Source organism: Elephas maximus, chromosome 8 (assembly GCF_024166365.1).
Source record: "Elephas maximus indicus isolate mEleMax1 chromosome 8, mEleMax1 primary haplotype, whole genome shotgun sequence".
In the NCBI taxonomy this organism is placed as follows: Eukaryota; Metazoa; Chordata; class Mammalia; order Proboscidea; family Elephantidae; genus Elephas; species Elephas maximus.
The window spans coordinates 28,467,386-28,494,886 of NC_064826.1; the positions used below are offsets into that span (position 1 = coordinate 28,467,386).

Sequence of the window (27,501 nt, forward strand, 5' to 3'; positions counted from 1 at the left end):
ATGGTGGAATTCTTTTAGAATATGATAGTTGGCATATAGAACTGAACTTTCATTTTATAGGCTTGATGCATATTAGTTTTTTTTTTCCTGAACAATGTTTTCATGTGTCAGTGGACATGTTTGATCTGTTGTAAATGTAAATTTGGGTACTAATGAATCATACTGTGATTGGATATTAAAGTATTTCAAATATTTTCAACTAGGCTTTAAATGCTTAATTCAAATTACAAATTGCTCTTTCTATAAAGTCTTGATAAAATTCAGTCACATCAATAGTACCTTTTTTTTTTGACCTGGAAGACTAATGACAATTATTGTTACAGAAAATTACCTCTTCAAAACCTTGTGAATAATTTGCAGGTGATTGGAATTAAGCCACTGAACACCACCAACAACTAACACAGTCTGGCCAGTATTCTCCAGCGGACGTGATCTGAAATCCAGAAAGAAAAACAGCACATGTTGTCTTAACACAGATGGTAAACATCTTAACAGCATTGCCTCACATTTCATTGAACCATATCTGGCCTCCTGATCACAGGACCTCTTTGTCATTTCCAGCCACATTACCTGGTATCTAAGCTTTTCAGCACATTTGATATACAGTGAGCAATTATGACTGCTAGTAAAACATCAGTACGTTTTGGCATTGTGCCATTCATCATAGTTCCGTTGTACCTTTGCAAGAGAAGTTCAAGTGCTTTTTCAAACGTCGGCCTCAATGAAGGGCTTCTCCAGAACTGGGGATAGTAGGAATAACTGATCAAAGTCTTCCCACCGTTGACGTTGTGATAGAATTTAATGCCATGCACCTTCTGCCATTCCTGCAGAGTTTCATTCAGTCTTTCAATCAGATAGTACATTATCCCCCTGTTGGTTGAGTCTCCAATGAAAAGAATCTATAAATTAAAGAAAAATTTGTTGTCATTGCATAGTATTGGAGATAATCTAAAGTAACCAATGTTTTTAATACTCATAAAACACTTGTCTAATTGTTTGAAAGACAGCCCGTCAAACTGTTAGAAATTACACTCATCATATTCCTTCCCACATCTATTCATTTTCCTCTCTTTTTCGTTCCTAGCAATGACATTATCTACCGGTCCACTTACTCAGGTTTAAAGCTTTTTTGCGCCGTGTTATTTTTGATTTCTTGCTATCATTCTCTTTACTTTCTCATCTAATCAGCCTACACATTTTATTGATTCATGTAGATGTGAGGAAGGAGCCCTGGTGGTGCAGTGGTTAGGTGCTTGGCTGCTAACTAAAAGGTCAGCAGTTGGAACCTACCAGCTGCTCCCTGGGAGAAGTAAAGATTACAGCCTCGGAACCCTCCGGGGAAGTTCTGCTCTGTCCTGTAGGGTTGCTACGAGTCGGCTTTTGGTTTGTGGTACAGATGTGAAGTTTTCTGATGTTGTAGGAGTACTCAGAGATTTTTTTAGTCCAACCTCTGTATTACAGAGATGAGGAAACTGGGACTCCACAGGGGTTAGGTAGCTCAATAGAAAGAGTATCGCTACTTGAGAAAAGAGCCACAGGACCAGACCCTGATTTGCTGAACGGCAGTTCATGTCCCAGGGCATATCCCAGTGCCATTTTCTATCCAACTAAGTCTCTGACTCTCATCACCTCCTTTCTATTCTCATCACCACACCCCTGCTTCATGATCTCATTGCCTGAAAGATGCGCTATTATAATATTGTCCTAATGGGGTTTCCTTTCTGCATAATGTGTGCCCTCTAATTCATTCTATATAGAGTATTTCTGGAATAATTGTCCAAATGCCCAGCTCTGGTCTTCTGATTTGTATACTCAAAAACTTTATCGGCTCCCTATTTCCTAGAGAATTAGGTCTAAACTACGGAGGCTCAGCTGACATTTACTGAATTATTATTGAGTTTCAGGCTTTACTGGGTGAAGATGTCACCCAGGATACTCACTTCCACTTGAACTGTTTACCTGAGGGAGAAATAAGTTTTAATTGTGTTTGAGCCATTATACATTTTTGACTGTATGGGTTATAGCACTTAGCCTGTCCCAACTAATACAGGGACTATGGCGTTGAAAATCGGAAAAGGAATTAAGATAATTAAACCATTATATAGCTCTATTTTTAAAAAACAAGCTCCAAGTTTTAGTAAAGCCTGGGAACATGATAGATTCTAAGTCCGTTGGTCTATGACAGTATTGTGAGGTTTGAATCGTTATCTCTGTTTCTCAGGTGAGGAATTTGGGCTCAGGGAGATGGAGCTCATAAATATAGTAAATGGGGACACAGGATTCAAACCCAGGTCCTTTGAGTCCAAGTACGGGGTCAGTGGCTCATGTAGCCGTGCCAGACTTCTGCATTTTCACTCACTGTGATTTGTACTCCATAACATCTGTTTCTCCTTGTGCTAATCTTTCTGCCCTGAAAGCTCCTCCCTGTGCAACCTTACCAGCCTAAATGTAGCATGACCTCCAGACTCAGCACAAAAGCCACCTCTCCCAGCAGCTCTCACCCAAGGCTCCTAGTCAGAATGGCCTTCCCTGTCCTCTGTGATTTCATTACATTTTTACTTCAACTATAGATTTCATCAAAATCTACATGAAATTACAGCTCTCTGTGTTTGTGTCTTTTCTCTCATACACTATCAGGAGATATTTGAGGCGAAGGTCAATTTCTAATTCATTTCAGTTTACCCCATAATACCTTGCATGCACTTTAAAAAATATTTATTGAATTGAAAGTCAAAGGGTCTTAAACCTAAAACCAAAACCCACTGCTGTTGAATCGAACTCATAGAGACCCTATAGAACAGAGTAGAACTGCTCCATAGACTTTCCAAGGCTGTAATCTTTATAGAAGCAAATTGCCACATCTTTTTCCTCGTGGAGTGGCTGGTGGGTTTGAACTGCCAACCTTTTGGTTAGCAGCCAAATGCTTAACGACTGTGCCATCAGGGTCCTTGATGTAGACTTACATAAACTTTGTTTCTATTTATGTAGAACAATGATTTAAGAGATTCAGGACTAAGCATTGGTTCAATATTATCAGAGTAATGATGCTAATTATGTTTTGGTTTCCTGTAGCAACTTTATTCCAAAGGTTGAATTCCATTTTCCTATGTAGTGTCTCGCATCTGGTCCTGTGATGTGGTGAGGTGAGCATGCTCCATTGAGGTGGGCTCTGGAGAGAAGCAGAAACATCTGTGCTTGGGATGTGTCATGTAAAGCTGGGTCTCAGCTCATCAGCTGGAGGCAAAGATGTATTTGGAAGAGTTTTACATTTGTTCTATTCCTGAGACTGCACACAGTGTGAACCAAAGGTATTTTTTCCAATCTTTTTCATACTGTCATAGACCAACAGACTTAGAATCATCATGTTTCTAGGCTTTACTAAAGCTTGGAGCTTATTAAAAAAATAGAGCTACATAATGGTTTAATTATCTTAATCTCATCTCCAATTTTCAACACCACAGTCCTTGTATTAGTTGGGACAGGCTAAGTGCTATAACCCATAGAGTCAAAAAATGTATAATGGCTCAAACAAAATGAAAGTTTATTTCTCCCTCAGGTAAACAGTTCAAGGTGGTTTCAGGCAGGTGCATGTGTGGGGACAGAGGCAAGGAAGTCAATCCGGGTCCCAGGCTGACGGCCCTGTGCCTTCTTCCATAATGGTCTCCGAGGACTTCCTAGTCATTGATATCCAGCTGGAGGAAATAGTAAGAAGCTTCCAGGCTTTCTGTGCGCTAGACCTGGAAGTGGGCACACCCCTATCATTCACCTTCCATTGGCTAGAACCCAGTCACATGCCACACACCTAAAATCAAGGGAGATTTGAGAATTGTGTTAAGCTGTGTGCCAGAAGAAAGAAAGAGTGAGTTTGATGAACAGTTGGCCAGTCTCTACCACATTCTCCTATATGCTGAGTTTTCCTGAGGAAGAATTAACTCCTAAGTTCAGATTTTTCTACCTGTAAGTTAGCCAAAGTGGGGAATATATGAAAGGCTAAGTTTATAATCCACATGATACATAAATGGATTTGTATTCTTAGGGAAGTTGGTTCTCTGAGACAAATAATAGCAAGAAATATATTTTACTGGTGAAAGTGCAACCAAGACTTTGGGGGAATTTTTGATGTAAATATACAATGAAATGATTTTCATTCCACTTTATTTTATTATGAATAAAGGGGATGAACAATGATATAATGCATAGACACGTATATATTTCACTCTGTAACCTCTTTTCTCCAGAGTTACCAAAAGAAACAAAGACCTATTTAATAGAACAAGTTATAAAACAACACAAAGAGAAGCCTTGAGCGCTATCTGAGTCAATGCAGAGGCAGTGAAGTGTCTGGAGCTTGTTAGCTCTCTGGTTCTTCTGATCTGGTAAGGCTGGGCAATAACTGGGTGTGTGTAGAACATAGAGAGAAAATAAAACTTTTTGTCATTTCCTTCTTTCTCTTTCCTCCTGCTTAGGTCTACCTTCAATATCCATAGAAATATGAACAGTGTGGGTAGATCCAACATGAGATTCAGACCAGCTAACAGGAACCCACTGGAACTTTCCAACAGGGAAACTCACATAGGAGTTACTTGTCCATTAATCTAGGTAATGCCAGCCTGCTGGAGAGCTCTGACATTGGGAAATAAAGGAAATGAAAGTGAGGTGAGGAGGAAATTCTTATTCATTAGGTCTGGGTCAAGGCCAAGCATAGCCCACGTGATTAGAAAGCTCCACAGTGATTCTGATGAACCCCGAGATTGAGAACCCCTGCTCTCACAAGATGAATACCCATTTCAAAATGAGGCAAAGGGTGGCTCAATCCTAATAGGAAGCTGAGACTGATCATATGGCTACAGATACTTAAGGCGTGATGAAAATCTTGCATGTTTTCCAGTGATGTATTTTAATGAAATTGGTTATAGATGTACAACCAAATTGCTCTTTTGGGTCAAAAACAAATGCAAGATTGTATTTAGGCAAATTGCTCTCAAACACATGAAATTTAGTAAAAAAGGAAAGCAAGAAACTAGACAAAATCATTTAGACATACATCTTCTAGTTGCTTGGAATAAAATTGTCTATATGGCCATTCCTTCTGGATCATAAGTGTATTTATTTAATGGTGAAAGAGGGCATTCTGGGTAAGTTCTCCTTTCCTGGTGAGAGTGGGGTACACTCCTTTCTTTTTATCCACCCCCATAGAGTGAAACTGACAGGCAACAATGAATTGTGTAATCATAATGGAATTCACATATTAGTCAGAACATATTATTATAAATTAGCCACACTTCAAAATTTGAACACCTTGAAGTCCAAGACAGTACTTAACTTGAAAACATTACTTAAAAATTTAAGTTACATTTCCTGTTTTAACAGCTGACGTTTAAGTACTTTCAGAAAATACTGCCTTTTTATATTTCCTGTTCTTAATTGCACTCTTCTCTAAGCTATTTTATTACTGGCTTAAATTCTGAGCTATATTTTCAACTGGCAAACAAAACAAGTACTTGTTTAACTTAGTTGGATCAGGCTCCGAAGCATTTTCAGTTGCAGATTTGATTATCATGTTTGTAAACTATGTCCTACCTATTTCATTGTGATTATATGTTATACGTTATGTTTTCAAAAATGCTTACAAATGATCCATTTGGTTTATTAAGTAGGAGGTGGGTATCTATCTAAAGAAATGTGTAAGAGTATAACTGAAAACAGTTTATTTTGGTTTTCAATTGAATCTTGCTTTGATAGAATACAATTATACATACCCAATCACAAAAACGTCTACATAAAATAACTCATATTTGGATAAATTTGGCGTAGTGGTTAAGTGCTACGGCTGCTAACCAAATGGTCAGCAGTTCGAATCCACCAGGTGCTCCTTGGAAACTCTATGGGGCAGTTCTACTCTGTTCTATAGGGTAGCTATGAGTCAGAATCCCCTCGACGGCACTGGGTGTTTTTTTTTTTTGGGTAGATTTCAAAAGGGATCCCAAATTTCCCTGCCCTCCATAAAAACAAGTTTGGCATGTGAATGGCCACTATGAATGCTCAGAGTTCCATCTTTCTCCTAGAGATCAGCCTCCTGCTCATGTTGCTGAAGTGAAGGGATATAACTAATGTTATGTGAAGCTGTATTAAGTACGAAGCCCCTGAGTAGTGCAGATGGCTAACATGCTCAGCTGGTAGCCTAAAGGTTGAAGGTTTGAGGTTTGAGTCCACCCAGAGGCTAAAAGTCAGCCACTGAAAACTATATGGCGCACAGCTCTACTCTGACACACATAGGGTCATCATGAGTCAGACTTTTTATTTTTTTATTTAGAAAGTATGGTCCCGCTCACACACGATTGAGTGCAATGAAATCCCTGGTAAAAGTTATAGGAAATTTGAATGCTTTGTCAAATCTTAACTGATTTGTGTCTTGCTCCTTCCCTGGGCTGTATTTCCAAGGGTAGTCTTGCATTCATCAATGTAAAAATAGTAGTGAAAAGATGAAGAAGGTCAGAATAACAGCATAAGGAAATTTAACAGAGAGAAATGACTACATGAAGATTTTAAAGAAAGGAAAATGCTACTCAAAGCTCTAACTTTCCAACAACTCTCATAGGCCCGGCCAAATTCTGTTGCGTTTTAATTTGATTCTTCGGAGAAAGATAACACAAGCTATCAGCCTCCCAAAAGCTGAAGCTTGTCTTGATTGGGATTTAAAATTAAAGTTCCGTCTTTTGTAGCATAACATATTTGCAATACTTATTCCTAGCCACATCGAAGCTTTTGGGTTCTCCCTGTTAAAAATCTGAGTTTTTCATAATTAACTGAGAATCTTCCAGTTAGTAAGGCTACTATACCATTGGAAATTATACATACAGGTATGTACCCACTTATGCCACCCAAGGTGGGTAAACTGGAACACATTGAAAAGTGAGAAACTAGACATCATCCCTGATGCACTTTTCACATGCTTGGCTCCTGCCTCCTCTACCAGCACCACATCGTCTTCTGTTCCCTCCAAAAACAAGTTGCTATCGAGTTGACTCAGACTCATAGTGACTCCACCTGTGTCCGAGTAGAACTCTGCTGCACAGGGTTCTAAATGGCTGATTTTTCAGAAGTAGATAGCCAGGCCTTTCTTATGAGGTACCTGTGGGTGAACTTGAACCTCCAACCTTTTGATTAGAAGCTGAGCAGTTTACCCATTTGCACTTTTTTTTTTTTTTACCACCCAGGGACTCTGTGTTCCCTCAAGTGAGAGGAAAATCAAAGACAGCACTAGTCTTGATCGACAGGACTCTCACAGTAGATTCTTTTGGGAAATCAAAATGTAAACACTCTTAACTATTTGTTACTTCCAGATACTTTCTCAGTATCTAAGTATGTTTGTAAGGAGCCCTGGTGGTGTGATGGTTAAGCACCTGGCTGCTAACCAAATGGTTGAAGGTTGGAAACCACCCAGCAGTTTCACAGGAGAAAGACCTGGTGATCTGCTTCCATAACAATAACAGCCTAGGAGCCCTATGGGGTGGTTCTACTCTACGGAATTGCTATGAGACAAAATCGTCTTCATGGCACCTAACAACTGCAAAAAGAAACCTGTTTGTATGTATGCGTTAGTTAGTACACTGGTGGGATTGTTCTATGCTTATGCAATCACTTCCTTGGCTCTTTCAATGTTACGTGTTGGAATTTTCCCGTTAAACAGCCTCGCCTCTTTAGCATCCGTTTCCTCTTCCCCCAGGCAGTAGAATGATATATAGCTGTAGAATGATCTTTCTAATTCTGGTTGCGCCACTCTTCTGCTAAAAATGCTTCCCTGTTGCTTATAGAATAAGTTAGCATTCTGGTTAAGAAATGAGACCCTGTAAGACCACTGCCAGTGTGCCGGCAAATTTGAGTTTCCGGGCACGCAGGCCTGAAGGAGGCCTCTGGACTGGAGGGTGGGGGTGCGGAGAACTAAGATAATTAATTCTTCTTGGTTAAACTGGGAGTCACCAATCTGAACATAGACCTTTATTTTCAGATTTAGCAAGATCATATCTCAATTGCTAACAGGCAAAAGAATCTTCCCTTTTCTTACCCATCATTTGTAGAGTTGTTAATTATTAGCTTTGAAATTAGCAAAAAAGAGCAAAAGCTATTAGCTTTTTACAAGGTGGGTTAGCCTAAAGTGATCATGTATGCTTCTTATTGTTTTACGTATGAGGAAAACAAGCCTGAGAAACAATACGTGTCCTATCCAAAACCATGGAATTTAGTGTTGAACTTAACATCTATTGCCTGTCAGATTAATAGACTATGACACCATCTTAGAATTTTCCTGATCACTCCTTAGACTATGACACATCTTAGAATTTATCATTCTGAGGTCAGAATGGTACTCTGAAAGAGTTTAGAAAAGGCTGGACTGTTATGGCAACAAATATTTTCATTGCTTCCAATCCTTTGTTTCTAGAATATCAAGGTTTGATTGTCCACGTTGGTGGTCAAAAATGCCTAAACGGTTGCCACTCATGTGTGATTAGGGGTGAATTACTCAATCTCTCTGATCTTTAGTTTTCATTAAGTAGGAGGAAATGGATATCATAATATCTACGTCATAGAGTTGTGATTAGGAATAAACAAGATTTTCATTTATTTATTTACACAACAAATATTTATTGTCTATTATATATTAGAAACTGTGTGAAATGGGGAGATTATACAGCGAATCAGACACATTCCCTGCCCTCATGAAGCTTACAGTCTAGGGTAACTTCAGGAGTAAGGATCAGCAGCACAGTTCCGTGCACAGAATCGATGCTCAGTGAATAATATTGAGAGCAACATATGTTTCTAAATGTTTGTTTTCTTCTCTTCCATTTTTTTTTTTAAAGCAACTAATACTGCTGCCTTATCTTTAGAGTTACAACTGTCTTTTCGGTCCTGAAAAGGGCCCTGCCCCTCAACCCCTCAGCCCCTGTCATTCTTCATAAACTGCTTGCTACTAGCAAAAACATCATGCATTCAGTCCTTACTAGAGCTTTTTGTTGTTGTTATTTTTGCAACCAGTTTTAAAATCGGTCTTGTCTATGTATGAGAGCTTACAAGCAGTTTACAAGGAAACATGCATCTCATATAAGAAGAAAATCTGGATAAGGGTTACTTACTTCATGTTAACCAAGCATCTCAGTCTACTGCCCATTGCATCCGTCCAAGAGCTCTGCTGGACTCTACCTAGTCAGGGCAAGCCTAGCAAGAAGACAGTGCATGTCCAAGAAATCAGCTTAGAAGCCTCACTAAGGGGAAAGCCAGTCTAGTGAGGTCCATGCGAGACCTGCCCAGGATGTGAAAGAAGATCAGGAAGATTAGTGTGAAAACAATGCCATGCACTTGGTCAGCTCTAGAATAAGTGAGTCTTGCATGCAGGGATGTGTGGATTCGTGTGCTGAGCTTGTTCTGCCAGCAGTGCCTGCTGAAGCTGTAGTCAACGAGCCCAGCTGCTCTGAACTGCCAACTGTCAGTTGGCGTGGCAAGCTCCCACATATTTGTGCTGAGAAAACAGTATGGAATTGGGTCAGCGCAGACCATGACTTTAATATCCTCCATCTGGCAAAGAGACTCAATTTGGAAATCATTGAATATTTTGAGCAAGAATTGCTAAGCCCTTCTATGGTTTTTTTTTTTTCTATGGTAGTATCTATATGTGATTCGGAAAGCCAAATTGCATGTGTTTAGTTGTCCTCTATGGAGCCAGAGAGCAGAAATTGGCCTAGTAGATATAACTGTCTGGCATTTGGTGCTGCAGGTGGCATACATCAAAGTCTTCCCCGACTTGTTCCAGAACCTACCTTCCTTCCTCTCAGGCACTGCTGAAGTTGAGGCTTCATCAGGGTACCGTATTGGCAGTTGTAGGGTTGCCAGGTTATTTCTCTCCAGTCACAGGTCCTGTTATCTGAACAAGTAAGGCAAGGCACAATCCATTGTCCTGGAACAAAGGCAAAATATTTGTAAGGTTCAGTTTCTGCTGGTGGAATAATTGTTTGCAAGTCAATTTAGAATTCAGCTATAGCACACCATTATGGAAATCACAGTGAGGAGACCATTCTTATCTATAAGCCCAGTGGAGCAATGCATGGCCTGCTGCCAACCAAGTAGAATAGCAACATGCACTTACGTTCTGTAATAACACAGTTCATGCTGATATCAAGTGAGTTCTGATCCTTGAAGCCATATACTTATAAAAATATCCTTGGAACAATATAAAAACCAAAAACCAAACCCCTTACAGTCGAGTCCATTGCAGCTCATAGCGACCATATACTTACAAATAAATTAAGTGACCATAAACTACCCAATTATTACTTATTTTCAAACAGCACATGAGGCACTTCAATAGGACCACAGGTAGACTGGGAACCACTGAATATAAGCAGTTGATCCTAATGTTTATTGGCCTAACCCTTGCTTAGGTTAAAAATCAAAGAACAGATATATATTCCCTGCTCTCAAGAGATTCAAGATCTAAGAAAATGACTTGAATTATCTGATCATTTATTATTTTGAAGACTAGTTTTCATTATTTTTGATTGGTACCCTTTTTGGTTTGAATCTCTCTTCCTCTTTCTAGCTTTGTGGCCTTAATTTAATTATCTGTTAGATGAGGTGTGTACTGTTCTCATAGGGTTGGTACGAGGACTGAATGGAATAATGTATTGAAAGGACCTAGCACAGTCACAATATTATATTCACTGTTGTTATTGGCAGGCAAAAATTAGGTCACAATATTAGCAAATGTTTATAAGATAAATGAATATCTTCAAATAAATTTAAGATCTTTCCTCTCTCATTGATAAAAATAACAACATGTATTCAAAACATTTCTGGTGTTAGTGTGCATGAATGCATTAATACTTTATTAGAAAAATAAATAAATAATTTGTTGAATTGTTTTTTGTTTTTTCCTTGTCCACTTTGTCAGATGGAGTGGGAACATAACACATTGTTTGAACAAATATGGAGTGCTTATTTACCTGCCTCGCGGAGAACATGCTGCTGTCTATGACAATCACCTGCTACACTTGACAGGTCTTGCTTATGTTACTGTCATATGTTTTCCCTTCAAAACTTTGAGGAGCTAAATATCCCTAGCTACTTCTTTTTAGTTGTGTTAAGTATATATATATATATATATATATATATATATAAAAGAGTCCCTGGGTGGTGCAAATGGTTAAGTACTCAACTACTAGCCTAAAGGTTGGCAGTTCGAACCCATCCAGAGGCTTCTCAGAAGACAGGCCTGGCAATCTGCTTCTGCAAGGTCAGAGCCTTGAAAACCCCATGGAGCAGTGTTCTACTCTGCACACATAGGGTGGCCATGAATTGGAATCAACTTGATGGTAATTAATAACAACAACAACAAGTATGTATATAACAAAACTTTTGCTATTTCAACAATTTTTATATGTACAATTCAGTGACGTTAATTACATTCATTATGTTAACCATTTTAAGGAGCCCTGGTGGCGCAATGGTTAAGCACTCTGCTGCTAACTGAAAGGTTGGTGGTTCGAACCCACCGGCTGCTCAGCAAGAGAAAGATGTGGCAATTTGCTTCCATAAAGATTATAGTCTAGGAAACCCTATGGGGCATTTCTACTCTGTCCTATATGGTCACTAGGAGTTGGAATTGATTGGACAGCACACAACAACAACAACAACATGTTATCCATTTTATAAAGTTTCAGCAGACTGTAAGCTTCATGAGGGCAGGGAATGTGTCTGATTTGCTGTATAATCTCACTGCTTAGCAGTTTTTGATTCATAATAGTGTACATGTGTGATCATGGGCAAATTACTAAATCTCTCAATTTTCTTAAGTATAAAATGGATATAATAATATCTACCTCACACAGTTGAATCCCTCCTTGGCCACTTGCTGTTCAGGCTAAGGAACCAAGTGGCCAATTACACACACAATGATTCAAACATGGGTGCAATCAGTTTGTGGGCACAGAATCCTATGCACACAAAAAGGAGGCCTGAGTAGGTCCCTTTGAAAACATGGCCCCAGGGATTCATACTGCTATATATTCTTTGTATTGGTTGACAATGCCTTTTACTTATTGAAAGTCAGTAATACTGCTTGAAATAAGCATCTGTGTAGATGCAGATAATTGGGGTTTCTGGACATTTTAAATGATAGCAGCTATTAACAAAAATTGTCAAAAAAAGGAATGTAAATTCTGTGTTATATATTTAAACATTGAAGGAATCAAAGCTGTGATTTCTGAAATAAAGGATGACATATGTTTTAAGGAATAGCATTTTGAGGAATGAGACTGCTTTGGGGAGCAGCTATTTGATCTATAATTGTAGCTTTATATTTACTGCAAGTTAGACTTCAGCCATTTAAGTGAATCAGATTGGATGCTACAATGGGGAAAAAAGTTTAAATCTGTGACTCAGAGCCATGTTGTAAATGTTATCACTAATGCTTGGTTCTATAATGTATAAAATAAAGCAATTTTTATCTAAGAAGGGAACAATGTATTATGTATCTATATTTACAGTATTATAAGTATTAAAGTATAAATTGGCATTTTCCTTGTTGAATAAAAGGTATGATAAAATCTTTTCATTGTTTACATATAAAATGCAATCTGAACCATCTTCCTAAAAGTTAATACCCATTTAATAATCACTATATAAATTTCTTCTTTCTTTATCCAAGTTGTTGATATTGTTTTTAGGTGCCATCATGATGGTTCTGACTCACAGCGACCCTACGTACCACAGAACGAAACACTGCCCGGTCCTGCGCCTTGCTCATTATCATTGTTATGCTTGAGCCCATTGTTGAAGCCACTGTGTCAATCCATCTCATTGGGGGTCTTCCTGTTTTCTGCTGACCCTCTACTCTACCGAGGATGTGATCCGTCTCCAGGGACTGATCCCCCTTGACAACAAGTCCAAAGTATGTAAGACACAGTCTCGCCATCCTTCCTTTTAAGGGGTATTCTGGTTGTACTACTTCCAAATTAGAACTAGTTTTCTTTTGTAAGCAACATAGTTAATTCTCAGGTTGTGTCTTACAGTTAATTATTTTCTAAAGGCTAGAAATCAATGTAAGAATATAAATACAGATATTCAAATGTATATTAGTTGGTGTTATCGAAAGCGACATTTTGACCATTATTATATTGGCAAGTGAAAAAAAGGATCCAGTTCTGCCAAATAACTTTGGAATGCATTGTTAAAATAAGATATTCAAACTAGGCTGTGTGTTTGGCCTTAAAAGCCAAGCCTAGAGCTTCTAAGTAAACTTCCTTCAGTGTTGTTTACCCCTTTCACCAGAAGAGTCCTGCCATGAAGGAAATCATCTCTACTAGTGAAAAATACACTCTTGGAAAATGCTGTCCCTGACCTCATTCATTGGCTTTGGGTCTTTGGGCCTGAAGGATCTCAAGGTTGGAGCAATCGGCTTTGTTTGATTGTACCCTGGCTACTCACAGTCTTCTGTGGAAGGAAGGAGGGCTTGGGTATTGGTCCAGCAACCATTTTTTTCTTTGTAATATTTTATTTTATTGTTGTTGTTGAGAATGTACACAGCAGAGCATACATCAATTCAACAATTTCTACATGTGTAATTCAGTGACACTGATTACACTCTTCAAGTTGTGTAACCACTCTCATGCTCCTCTTCTGAGTTGTTCCCCCCCATTAACGTAAACTCACTGCTCCTTAAATTTCCTATCTAAATCTTCCCAGTTGCTGTGTCAGTCTGATCCCATATAGATGGATCTAAAAGGAGCATAATGCTCAAGGTAGACATTCTTTACTAGTTAAGCAAAGTTATTGTTTGGTTTTAAGAAGACTTCAGGGTACATTTTTGGCTTAAGATTTAAAGATTATCTTAGGGCAGTAGTTTTGGGGTTTCATCCAGCCTCCATGGCTCCAGAAAGCCTGGATTCCATCAGCAACAATTTTTTAAGCATATATTAGATATTGGAGGTACAAAGGTGAGTAAGGGAAACCAGAATGCTCCTTAGAAGCGAGGATGGCGAAAGTGCATCTTACATACTTTGGACATGTTGTCAGGAGGGATCAGTCCCTGGAGAAGGATCTCATGCTTGGTCAGCGGAAAAGAGGAAGACCCTAAATGGGATGTGTTGACACAGTGGCTGCAACAATGGGCTCATATGCTTTAGAGAAACATATAATCTGGGGTAGTCATCAGTAAAAATGTATTACTCATACACCCCTGACATTCATACATGTATGCTGTAATGTACATACATATACTCCTATATTTTCCATTATAAAACATAAAAAATAAAAGTGATTACATAAGAAATAAATATACACATATTTTACTGTTTACTGGCTTCACCCCTCTGGGTTCTCCTATGCCATTTCTCCCCCTTTCCAGGGTGCAGTCATTTTACTCTGGAGGCCGCTAATCGGAGAAAGAGATAAATATGTCAATATACGTTCTAAACATACTGTGGTGTGTGCTATGGTAGAGGGAGTCCCTGGATGGCGCAGACGGTTAGTGCACTCGGGTAATAACTGAAAGACTGGAGTTTTGAGTCTGCCCAGAGGTGCCTGTGAAGAAAGCCCTGGTGATCTCCTTCTGAAAAGTGACTCATTGAAAACCCTGTGGAGCTCAGTTCTACCCGGACACGTATGGGGTCGCCGTGAGTCAGAACCGGTGCCACGGCAACGGCTTACCTGGTTTTCTATTCTAGACATGTGCCCAGGATGCTTTGGGAGCACAGAGGAGAAGCTAAACTGAGGGAGGGTGATGGTGAAGAAAGGCTTTGCGGAGGGGAAGATACTGCACTGGGGGAAATTAAGCACAGATGGAAAAAAGGCTTTTAGGCACAGGAAACAGCACGGACAAGAGCCTGGCCCCTTCTTTGGCAGCCTCTCCATTAAGGACCAGGCATGAGACAGCTTCATACAGGGCCCGACATAAGTTATGGCAAATTTAACGGGTGGAAGAAGCTGCTGCTGCTGCTTCAGGCATCCCAGGAAGTATACCTTGAACTTTTTGTTGAAGAACTTTTGATTTAATTCAGTACCCCAACCCATTAAAAAATTCAGTAATTCAGTAGGAGGAGTAGAATTAAGTTGTTTTATGATTATCATAAATTGTCATCCGATAAAAAATATCTGACTGGACACACTGGTGTCTCCTTTGTATGTAAGCGTATGTATCTCATTTAGCAGGGACTCACAGATCACACCACCTGACACACCATGTTGGGTAAATCCCTCCCTATGCACTGGCTGTCATTTATTATTCAGAACATATGTTCAAGAACAGGGATATGCCCGTGTTTGTTAACTGTGCGTGCCAAATTGCAATTTGCCCTGCCCATTTGTGAAACTCATTTCCTAGTCAAGCTGTGGTGTGAAGTTCACGGCAAGGGTAGAAAAGTTCCTGAGTGTTTTCTCAGACTTTCTGGATGAAGGGAGACCTGGGGTCAGGAGGAAAGTGGTAACCTGGAAGCTCAGAGAAGATGCTTGGGGCTCCTCTAAGTACTTTGGAGGCATTTTGAGTCCAAGCTTTGGCTTGTCCCTCTAGTCTGCACTGAAGGAAGGCTGCTGAGGCAGGAGAGGAATAAAGAAGGAAGAGAGCGACACAGAACTATCCCACTCCAGGTCTGCTCAAGTCGTAGGTAGGATTGAAAGCTGTGGTTTGAATTTGACATCATAATAGTCCAGCCTTTATTGATCTCAATATATAGTGATCATTCTCAACATTTTTTTAAATGAGAAAAAATGATTTAAAACTGAACTCGTATTCTTTGCTGTTCTTTGTATCACAAGGCCAACAGGTATTTATTGCGAACCTACCAGTAACCAACTGTCGTGGAGTCAACTCCAGTTCATGGCGACCCCACATGTGGCAGCATAGAACTGGGTTTTCAGTGGTTGATTTTTTGGAAGTAGACTACCAGACATTTCTTCTGAAGCTCCTCTGGGTAGACTTGAACCTTTAACCTTTCAGTTAGTTGCCAAGTGTGTTAACCGTTTGCACCACCCACGGACTCCATTATGTGCCTACTATGTACAGTTATGGAGCCCTGGTGGCACAGTGGTTAAGAGCTTGGCTGCTAACCAAAAGGTTGGTAGTTCCAATCCACCAGCCGCTCCTTGGAAACTTGTGGGGCAGCTCTGTTCTTTCTTACGGGGTCACTATGAGTCAGACTCAACTCGACGGCAATTTTTTTTTTTTTTTTGATGTACAATTATGGTGCTAAGTGAATTGATAGAGTGTGAACAAGACATATGTGTTCCCTGCCCTGTAACACTGAACAACTGGGCAGACTGACATTAAACAACTAATTACTACTTATTTGTTTAAATAAACATGGTAATTGTTATGGAAGAAAAGTACAGACTGCTCTGAAAATATAAAGGAAACTAGGCAGCGAAGCAAAGAAGGCTCTCCAGAGGAAGGGACTTTTGAGCTGAGATCTGTAGGATGAATGTGGATTAAGTAGGCAAAGACAGGGAGGGCAAAGAGAAGAACAGCTGATAATCAGAGTCTTTCAAATATTAAGACAATGCATTTATTTGAATTATATGTGTTGTAATTCTTAATTATGATGAAAAATAGTGTATTACCTTGAGATTTTGCACAAAAGTAGTTTAAATAAGCATACACTTATCTATTGGAAAGGAATTTTATTTATAGAAGTGATACCCAACTGATAGTCACCTTTTGTGTCCCCAGATGGACAAATCTTTAGTTCAGGCTGTGAAATGGTTTCAATGTAGTCAGAGGAAATAGGCCGTAACCCACAGGTCTCCTCTGGGTGAATCAGCAAACCACAATCCTGCATTAAAATGATAGAAATTAGCAGCCATAGTAATTAATCTGAACCCATAGTAATAAAATGTTAAAGAAAAAATTTAATAATAATCTAAGAAATAAGATTTTTGGTGCCCAATAACTTTTATGGATACAGGAGACAATTCTTGTTTACCCTTCTTGGGGTCTTGCCTTATCAATAATTGTGCTATTAGTAGCTTCTTGCATTAGTGGTCACTATAAATGCTAATAACAATTTAGTCTTTAGTTTGGCATTGATGTTCATGTTATTGTCCTGCAAATTTTTAAAAAGACACAAGTTTGACTTTAGAAAATATACCTGTGTGTTGCCTCATTAAACGTAAAACATACTACCAGAGAGGACAATATACCAAGTGGAAAAGAAAGTTAATGAGAGAAGGGAAATGGATAATATTTTGGGGAAAATGTTAATTTAAAAGATGAATTTCATTGCAAGAAACATGCATTAAGGACTCACGATATGCCACAAATGGAATCAGACACATAGAGCTTATACAAAACGTATGCATATGATAATTTATAAAAGTAGACAGGATCTCACTGCCATGAATCGCATTACCCAGGCAGATTCTGTCCCGAACACTGCCTTCCCTGGTCTGACATGGACAGCAGTGGACAGCAGTTTGTCTCTGGTCTTTTCAACTCTCCCTCTTCCTTTCTTCTCTTCCCCCAGCCACTGAGCTGAGCCAGCAGGTCACTCCACCCTTATTGTCTCTTAGCTTCTTCCACAAACCGGCATTTGTACCAGGTCTGCATCCCTCCCTCCCACCTCTCCTCACACCCTTCCCGTGATTCTCTCAGCCTTTCACAAGTTTGGCCACGTAAATATGTGATAACCTCTACTGGGAATGCTTCCTCATTTTGCATGGAGAGCATCTTTTTATGTTTTACGACTCAGCATGGACTTCCCTGAAACTCCAGCACAATTATGCATCCTGGTTTCTGTTCATGTCAGCACCCAGTTTGTTTTCTTCATGCTCTTCCCCATTTGGCAATTATTTGTCAATCTGTGATTCATCTGTGTCATTTCTACTAGACGGAAAGCTCTATGAGAGCAGAAAGACAATATTTATTCATACCTTGTACCCAGTGCCTGTGAGTTTGATCCCTGGCTAAGGCACCTCATGCACAGCCACCAACTGTCTGTCAGTGGAGGCTTGCCTGTTGCTATGATGCTGAACAGACTAGGAAGAAAGGCCTGGCAATCTACTTCTGATAATCAGCCAGTGAAAACTATGGGTCACAACAGCCCAATCCCATTGTGCATGGGGTTGCCATGAGTTAGGAGCCAACTCAGTGGCAGCTAATAGCAACATCATATAGTAAAAACTCAATAAATGCTTGTTAAACAAATAAAAAATTAGGCTTAATTTTCTCTCCCTTTATATCCTCTGTAATGGAGAGAAGTGATTGGTTTGACCTCTTCTGTGCTCTGTAACTCTGCCTCTGGTCAGCAATTTCTAGTCACCTCTCACACTCTCAAATATCCTAACCACCAACTTGTATTTCCAGATCTCACAAAAAAGGTTTGTTTAAGCTACTATTGGTCAGGTTTGCTGTTATTAACAATATAGCCAAAATATATAGTACTTTATATCATGAGTCCCGAATGTGTTCCGACTGCCCACAATTTCAATATCAATGAGATTGGAAGACCCAGTTTCCAACCCAGATATCCCAAAGTTATCTGAGTCTCCATTCTATTACCCCTTGTATCTAATCAGTCACCTGATCCTTGTATTAATTGTCTCCTCTGCATTTCAGCTGCTGCTATTTTGATCTAGGTCTTTATATTTTTATTATGACAATCATCTTGGCCCCTTCATTGGCCTCCTCTGCCACCAGGCTAATTCCTGTTTTCTGCATTATTGCTACAGTCCTCTTTCTAAAATGCAAATCTTACCAACTCCCTTTCCTGCTTGAAATAATTCTATAGTCAGCTCCAGGATAATTGCCTCTAGAATAAAATTCGCCTGCTGCCTTTCTCTTTAGCTCATCTCCACCCAATTATCCTGAACTTCCTCCTACACTCTGCTTGTCTGGAATAACTTCTCATTCCTCTAGTGCTTTTTCAGATGTCTTTGTATCTTTTCACACACACACCCATCTATCTGCTCCACCCATCAATTTGTTAGCTACTCATCCTTCAAAACTCAACTTCCAAAGCCCTCCCTTCCCTGGAGGCTTTCCCTAACCCACTCTGGATTGGATGCAGAGTATTGCTCTCTTGTTATGGCCCTACAAACATTATTTGTTATCTCTACTCTTGCTGCAGTAATAGGGTACCTATCTTTTAAGTCTTCCATCCCAGCCTTTAGAGCATAGAGCTAGGAACAGAGTACATATGCAATAAATACTGGTAGTTAAACATGAATGCATGAAGGGTCTAACTTGAAGAGGCTCATTGTCCGACTTACGATAAGCATGTGATTCCTTTAAATGGCTTCTCAAAGGAACAAAATCATATTATCACCTCTCGCTGTTGATAAGAAAAGCAACAAAGTAAGCTAAACTGAGGGGATTTTGTTCTCAAGGTCTGTTTTGAGGCACTCACATTTCTGTTTTAGGACAAACAACTAAAAGATGGCAGACATTTCAAGATTGAAGCAAACATTAAATGGCACTGAAAAATGAACTTGGTAAAAGATGCACAAACATCATGTGAGGGAACCTGTGCTTCAATCATTGAATGTTTCATTAGCAAATTAATCAAGTTCAACTTCAGAGATTCTGGAGGCCACATGATTCTGGTCATTACTGTAACAATTATGATACTTACTGTAACAATTATGATAATTACTGTAAAGTAAAAATAATGAAATATTGGGGTTTTGAGATTTCTACTTTTTCTGTCATAAAAAGGACTTAAATTTTCATTAGTTTCCCCTTATGAGATTCAGTCTATAAGCCTTGTAATTTTGACTTTGAATTTTTTTTCTTCTTTTGTCAAGAAGCTTCATTTCCTAAAACATATGCTGCAAAGAGAACCACACATTCTGAGTAGTACATGGCTCACATTGAAGGTGCTTAAAATGGAAAAATGCATCATAAATAAAGCAGAACCCCAGGAGCGACTTACATATGGCCATTTTTATATTTAGGATATGAGCTTTTATTTCTCTCATAAACTCTTCAATTTTGTATTCTTTTTCAAATACCGTATTCAAGAACAGGGGAGGAGACGCTGAAAAGTCTTAATCTGCCAAATATGAACTGAGTGCTGTCTTAGTTATCTAGTGCTGCTATAACAGAAATACCACAAGTAGATGGCTTTAAAAAAGAGAAGTTTATCTCCTTGCAGTAAAGTAGGCTAAATCTTCCCCTGGAATAGGAGCTTCTCTGTCCAGGGACCTCGAGTCCAAAGGACACATTCTGTGCCCAGCACTGCTTTCTTGGTGGTACAAGGTCCCCTATCTCTCATCTCGCTTCTCCCTTTTATATATCAAGAGATTGCCTCAAGACACAATTCAATCATGTAGACTTTCTGCCTCGCTAACACAGGAAACACTGGTGGTGTAGTGGTTAAGAGCTACTTTGGCTACTAGCCAAAAGGTTGACAGTTCAAATCAACCAGGCGCTCCTTGGAAACCCTGTGGGGCAGTTCTACTCTGTCTAATATATAGGGTCACTATGAGTCAAAATGGACTTGATGGCAACAGTTTTAGTTTGGTTTTGGTTTTCACTAATACAACTGCGACCCATCCTCCCTCATTAACATCACAGAGGCAGGATTTACAGCATACAGGAAAATCACACAATACTGGGAATCATGGCCCAGTCAAATTGATACATTTTTAAAGCCTACTCTTGTTACAAGTGTATTGCACACATATTTTGCAAATCTCAGGGTGAATCTCAGTTGCTAGTTGGAGTTCTAACCTACCTTCCAACCAAACAGAAACCTAGATGGGATTTTTCAAGCTTCTCAAAGGTAAAACTGGGGAATAATAAGCATAATCATAATTGAAATAGCTATAATGTTCTTAACTTTTACTCTGTGCCAGGCATCATATTAAATGGTTTACATACATTGTCTTATTTTTCCTCACAACAACTACTTCCTTCACTTTAAAGAAAACAGAGATGTTAAATTACGAAGAGGCAGGATGTACATGAAGGTCTGTCTCACTTCAGATCCCTGCATACACACATTGTTAATTTTTATAAGGCAGAGCAAGTCATTGCTTTTATGGTCTGATTTCAAGCTTTTGGGGAAAGATCCAGTAATTTCTCTTTCTCCTCTACCCCACATCTGCCTGCAATCCCAGCTGAGCTGATTCCTGAAAGTCGACTTGCATTGTTGTTGTAGTTAACTGCCTTCCAGCTGGCCCCCAGTTCATAGTGATCCTGTGCACAATGGACCACAAAAGCTTTCATTGACTGATTTTCAGAAGTAGTTCTCCAGGCCTTTCTTCCTAGTCTTAGTCTAGAAGCTCTGCTGAAACCTGTTCAGCACCACAGCAACATGCAAGCCTCCATTGACAGACAGGCGGTGGCCGCACTTAATGTGCACTGGCCATGATAAGGATGAGAGGATGAAGTCTAGCTTCAGGGGAGAAATCAAATGAACAGAGAGCAAAGGCTGAGAACATAAAGATAAACCTGACCAATATAGCCTGTCCTGGATCCCTCAGAGTGTGGATATTTGGGACATTGGAAAGGCTTCAGACATAATCCTGGTTCTAATGTTTTTTGGTCTCTAAAAAAAAAAAAAAAACTTGTCTAGATAATCTCTATATGACCTAGTTTAGCTCTAAAAATTTATGTGTGTGGCTTCTTTTCTGAGAGGTTTAAAGTGGGCACATTGTACAGACTTGCATCTTGCTCTAAAAGGATACATGATTTTCTGTCTTCACATTGTCTCTAAATTAACAACCGCTTTCCTTGTATTGTAGTCAGGCAGCCATAAAATACTGAGTAGCTATTTTCTGAGTCTCAGGATTAGAAACCCAAAGAACGTTTATAGAATAAATAGCTGAGGAAAAACTCAGGCCTCAGTGATTAGAGTGTAGTCTGTTTGAAATCATCCTTTACATATCACCTTGATTCTAAAACTGGATGTTGTTCAAGAAGGAAAGAGAGAATTGCATGTAATGTTAATAGAAATTTATACCCTCTTAAAAAAAAAATTTTTTTTTTTTTTTTTTTTTTATGGAGTGCAATTTGGAAGTATCTCTCAAAATAAATGCATATGCCTTTAATGGAACAATTATAATGCTGAGACCGTATCTTATATTCTTTATAAGCATGTGAATTTATAAGCATGGATATTTACTGTAGCACTTCTTATAATAAGAGAAAATTCAACACAACTCAAGTGTTCATCAAAAGGGAACTGGTAGATAAATTATGATCCAACCACATAAGGAAATACTATGAAAGATGCAGACTGAAGAGGTATATGAGATACATTATTATAAGCAAGAAGTTGTGGGATATTATATATAAGTTATGTATACCATGATCTTATTTAAGTAAAAGAAGGAGCCAGATATTATTATGTCTTCTTGATGCATAGGTGGATTTAAAGAAGCTTTAAACAGTGGATTTTTTTAGGAGATTTAAGAATGGTAAGCCGCAGTGGGAAGGGTAAAATGAACTTCGTTTTTTACATTACGTGTTTGAATAATTTGCCATTAGTATGAATTATGCTGATGGTTTTAAAAATACAAAGTAAAATAAGAAAATAATATTTAAAATGGTAAGTGTATATTAAACTACTTAGAAAATCAGAAAAAAAGTAAATTATTATCTGACATTTAGCACCGTCCTGTGTTTGCAGAGCTTATAGTCTGTCAGTGGAAACGAAATTAAAAGAAACTCAAATGGATGTTCCAGGTAGATGGATGAGCATTCAAAACTTTCTGGAACTGAGTGAAAACATGGCTTTTCAAGCTCAGAGTGGAAGGTGTTTGGAGAGCAAGACGGGAAGTGGGTAGAAATTAGCAAAATTAGAATCATAATTTGTAACCTGGCTCATTCTAATGACAAAAAGTTCAGCATAAGAACAATCAATTAAACATCTCTAATTTTGTTTTATTTAAAAATTCTAAGCTCTATCTCATTTCATAGAACTTACAAGCAATTTTACTAAGTCACTTACCCTTTCAAAGAATAGTACACATTCAACTTCCTTATTATAGAGTAGGAGACCTTTTGGCTTTTATTTATAGTTTGTCCTTTTAAAATGTTTGCACTGAACAAGGCTTACCTACATAATTTCCTTCTTCTGAATAAAAAAATGTGTAGCTAGCTGCTAAGTCACTCTACTTTGTGCAGAAGGGGTGTCTGAAAATATTACTTTAAAAAATTAATGAGTTTCAAAGAGTGATGTTATCCTGTTTTAGGGAGAGTTTACAAATAAGTTTTCAATTTTAGTTGTTTTTAAAAATAATGGAACTTGATATTGAGTAGCAGAATAGCTGTTCCTTGTCTTAATTGTTTGGAGATCATAGTATTATTTACAACACATTAGAATCCATGTTGTAATAAGCCATCATATAATTATAACACAATTGTGTATGTTTCATCCCTAAACAAACATCTGCTGACCTTAAATTATACTATAAAAGAATTTTAAGTTAATCCTCAATGAACTCAGGAAAAAGGGAAATTGAAACAAATTTTAAGCAGATGAATTAGTTCTATTCAATTAAATGTATTAATATGACATCAATATGTGGAAGACTTATGTTTCTTGTGCATTCCAAATCACTGAGCTGATCTGAAGTTTTTTAAATTTTTAGCTTAGATGACCTCCAAATCAGCTAGGGTGAGGCCAAAGTCATCCTCCTTGCTGGAGTTCATTCTGAGAGGCACGCGGTACCCTCAATTTAGAAGTACATATGAATTTGGACTGGAGAACCTAGCAAGATGGGGGCCTGTGGAATGACTAATGCTTCCCACTTCCGGTGAGCCTGAAATCCCAAGGAAAGCAGCCTTTCTTGTGGTCTTTCAGCACTTCTGTTTAAAATTCCAGATGGAATCCAGAAGGGTCGATGTGAATGCAAACAAAAAGAAAGAATGAGTTTATGTGTTTGGATCTCTGAAAGAGTTCAGTTCTTTTTGATTTATGAACAAAGAAGAGTGAAATTGGATCTGAATGCACTACTTTGGGTCCTCTCATACTGTGAAGAATCTGGATCAGCTTGGAAAATGATAAAACAATAGCAACAAAAACAATAAAAGATTATTTCATGTTCCAGGGGAGCACACCTATTATTTGTAGGGTGAGGCAGAAATAGAAGTGGTTGAGAATAAATAGGCAGTAGGCTGCAGAGAGATTTTAAAAGACCACTTTGAATTGATGTGTCCTTACCAATAGTGGTGATAACAAACATAACATTCATTTGCCATGTATTAAAGTAGCACACAGGTGTGCCCAGGAGATACTGATCACTCAGAGTAAACATAACTGCTGTTACAAGTATTTCCATAGATTGTTCCACTTATAAGTAGTCCACTAATATACAATACGAGCTTTTGATATTCAACAATGTAACTTTGGCAGGTGATCGTCTGCCTAAATGGCACTAGTAGAGTTGAGTATTTTAATAAAACACATGGTTACACTGGTTTTGTGCACCACGCAGGCATTTCCTATCTAGATTAGTTTTGGTAACTGCTACACAAACACACCTATGCATGTATACACACATGTGCCCACACACAGTGATCCCTATATTTATGGAATTTTATATCTTGAAGAAGGAGCCCTAGTGGTGAAAGTGGTCAAGCTCTCATCTGTTAACCAAAAGATCTATGGTTAGAACCCACCAGGATTCTAAAGGAGACAGAGGTGACAGTCTGTAAATATTACAGCCTTGGAAACCCTGTGGGGCATGTCTACTGTGTCCTATAGGGTTGCTATGAGTTGGAATTGACTTGACAGCAGTGGGTTTGGTTATAGCTTGAAGGGATCATAGGAGTTTACAAACAAGCTTTACTTTGCCTCAGTTTCGTCTGTATACCCTTTCTGGTGCTGTGAGTCACTGAGATATCTAATGACGTGTGAGGATGTCGGATAAGAAGAGTACTTGTGAATGACCATATCAATTCTTAAAGATTCCAGCAGCTATCGTGCCCTATAAGTCTGAACCCAAAATCTTTTTTTTTTCTCCCATGGCACAAAAAATATCCTGTTTTCTAAAATGATGGAATACTACCCAACTCATTCTATGAAGCCACCATCCCCCTGATACCAAAACCAGGTAAAGACATTACAAAAAAAGAAAATTACAGACCTGTATCCCTCATGAACATAGATGCAACAATCCTCAACAAAATTCTAGCCAATAGAATTCAACAACATATCAAAAAAATAATCCACCACGACCAAGTGGGATTTATACCAGGTATGCAAGGCTGGTTTAATATTAAAAAAACCATTAATGTAATCCATCACATAAATAAAACAGAAGACAAAAACCACATGATCTTATCAATTGATGTAGAAAAGGCATTTGACAAAGTCCAACACCCATTTATGATAAAAACTCTCACCAAAATAGGAACTGAAGGAAAATTCCTCAACATAATAAAGGGCATCTATGCAAAGCCAACAGCCAACATCACTCTAAATGGAGAGAACCTGAAAGTATTTCCCTTGAGAACGGGAACCAGACAAGGATGCCCTTTATCACCGCTCTTATTCAACATTGTGCTAGAAGTCCTAGCCAGAGCAATTAGTCTAGACAAAGAAATAAAGGGCATCCGGATTGGCAAGGAGGAAGTAAAATTATCTCTATTTGCAGATGACATGATCTTATCCACAGAAAACCCTAAGGAATCCTCCAGAAAACTACTGAAACTAATAGAAGAGTTTGGCAGAGTCTCAGGTTATAAGATAAACATACAAAAATCACTTGGATTCCTCTACATCAACAAAAAGAACATCGAAGAGGAAATCACCAAATCAATACCATTCACAGTAGCCCCCAAGAAGATAAAATACTTACGACTAAATCTTAACAAAGATGTAAAAGGCCTATACAAAGAAAACTACAAAGCTCTAGTACAAGAAATTAAAAAGGACCTACTTAAGTGGAAAAACATACCTTGCTCATGGATAGGAAGACTTAACATAGTAAAAATGTCTATTCTACCAAAAGCCATCTATATATACAATGCACTTCCGATCCAAATTCCAATGTCATTTTTTAAGGTGATAGAGAAACAAATCACCAACTTCATATGGAAGGGTAAGAAGCCTCGGATAAGCAAAGCATTACTGAAAAAGAAGAAGAAAGTGGGAGGCCTCACTCTACCTGATTTCAGAACCTATTATACAGCCACAGTAGTCAAAACAGCCTGGTATTGGTACAACAACAGGCACATAGACCAGTGGAACAGAATTGAGAACCCAGATATAAATCCATCCACATATGAGAAGCTGATATTTGACAAAGGCCCAGTGTCAGTTAATTGGGGAAAAGATAGTCTTTTTAACAAATGGTGCTGGCATAACTGGATATCCATTTGCAAAAAAAATGAAACAGGACCCATACCTCACACCATGCACAAAAACTAACTCCAAGTGGATCAAAGACCTAAACATAAAGACTAAAACGATAAAGATCATGGAAGAAAAAATAGGGACAACGTTAGGAGCCCTAATACAAGGCATAAACAGAATACAAAACATTACCAAAAATGAGGAAGAGAAACCAGATAACTGGGAGCGCCTAAAAATCAAACACCTATGCTCATCTAAAGACTTCACCAAAAGAGTAAAAAGACCACCTACAGACTGGGAAAGAATTTTCAGCTATGACATCTCCGACCAGTGCCTGATCTCTAAAATCTATATGATTCTGTCAAAACTCAACCACAAAAAGACAAACAACCCAATCAAGAAGTGGGCAAAGGTTATGAACACACACTTCACTAAAGAACATGGTCAGGCAGCTAACAGATACATGAGAAAATGCTCTCGATCATTAGCCATTAGAGAAATGCAAATTAAAACCATGATGAGATTCTATCTCACTCCAACAAGGCTGGCATTAATCCAAAAAACACAAAATAATAAATGTTGGAGAGGCTGAAGAGAGATTGGAACTCTCATACACTGCTGGTGGGAATGTAAAATGGTACAACCACTTTGGAAATCTATCTGGCGTTATCTTAAACAGTTAGAAATAGAACTACCATACAACCCAGAAATCCCACTCCTCGGAATATACCCTAGAGAAATAAGAGCCTTCACACAAACAGATATATGCACACCCATGTTTATTGCAGCTCTGTTTACAATAGCAAAAAGCTGGAAGCAACCAAGGTGTCCATCAATGGATGAATGGGTAAATAAACTGTGGTATATTCACATAATGGAATACTACGCATCGATAAAGAACAGTTACGAATCTGTGAAACGTTTCATAACATGGAGGAACCTGGAAGGCGTTATGCTGAGCGAAATTAGAGGCAAAAGGACAAATATTGTATAAGACCACTATTATAAGATCTTGAGAAATAGTATAAACTGAGAAGAACACATACTTTTGTGGTTACGAGGAGGGGAGGAAGGGAGGGTGGGAAGGGTTTTTTTTACTGATTAATTAGTAGATAAGAACTGCTTTAGGTGAAGGGAAGGACAACACTCAATACATGGAAGGTCAGCTCAATTGGACTGGACCAAAAGCAAAGAAGTTTCCGGGATAAAATGA

The 27,501-nt window shown here is 38.6% G+C and overlaps 1 protein-coding gene across 3 annotated transcripts in view; it reads right to left on the reverse strand.

Annotated features, from left to right (window-relative positions):
* CPED1 (cadherin like and PC-esterase domain containing 1) overlaps positions 1-27,501 on the reverse strand; it is a 307,531-nt gene that overhangs the window by 24,936 nt on the left and 255,094 nt on the right. For all 3 annotated transcript variants that reach the window (XM_049893865.1, XM_049893864.1, XM_049893866.1), the window contains exons 17-20: positions 16,700-16,817; positions 9,816-9,952; positions 679-899; positions 332-433 (exon numbers count right to left, since the gene is read on the reverse strand). In XM_049893865.1, the coding sequence (XP_049749822.1) occupies positions 332-433; positions 679-899; positions 9,816-9,952; positions 16,700-16,817 (578 nt within the window). The remainder of the gene's footprint in view (positions 1-331; positions 434-678; positions 900-9,815; positions 9,953-16,699; positions 16,818-27,501) is intronic.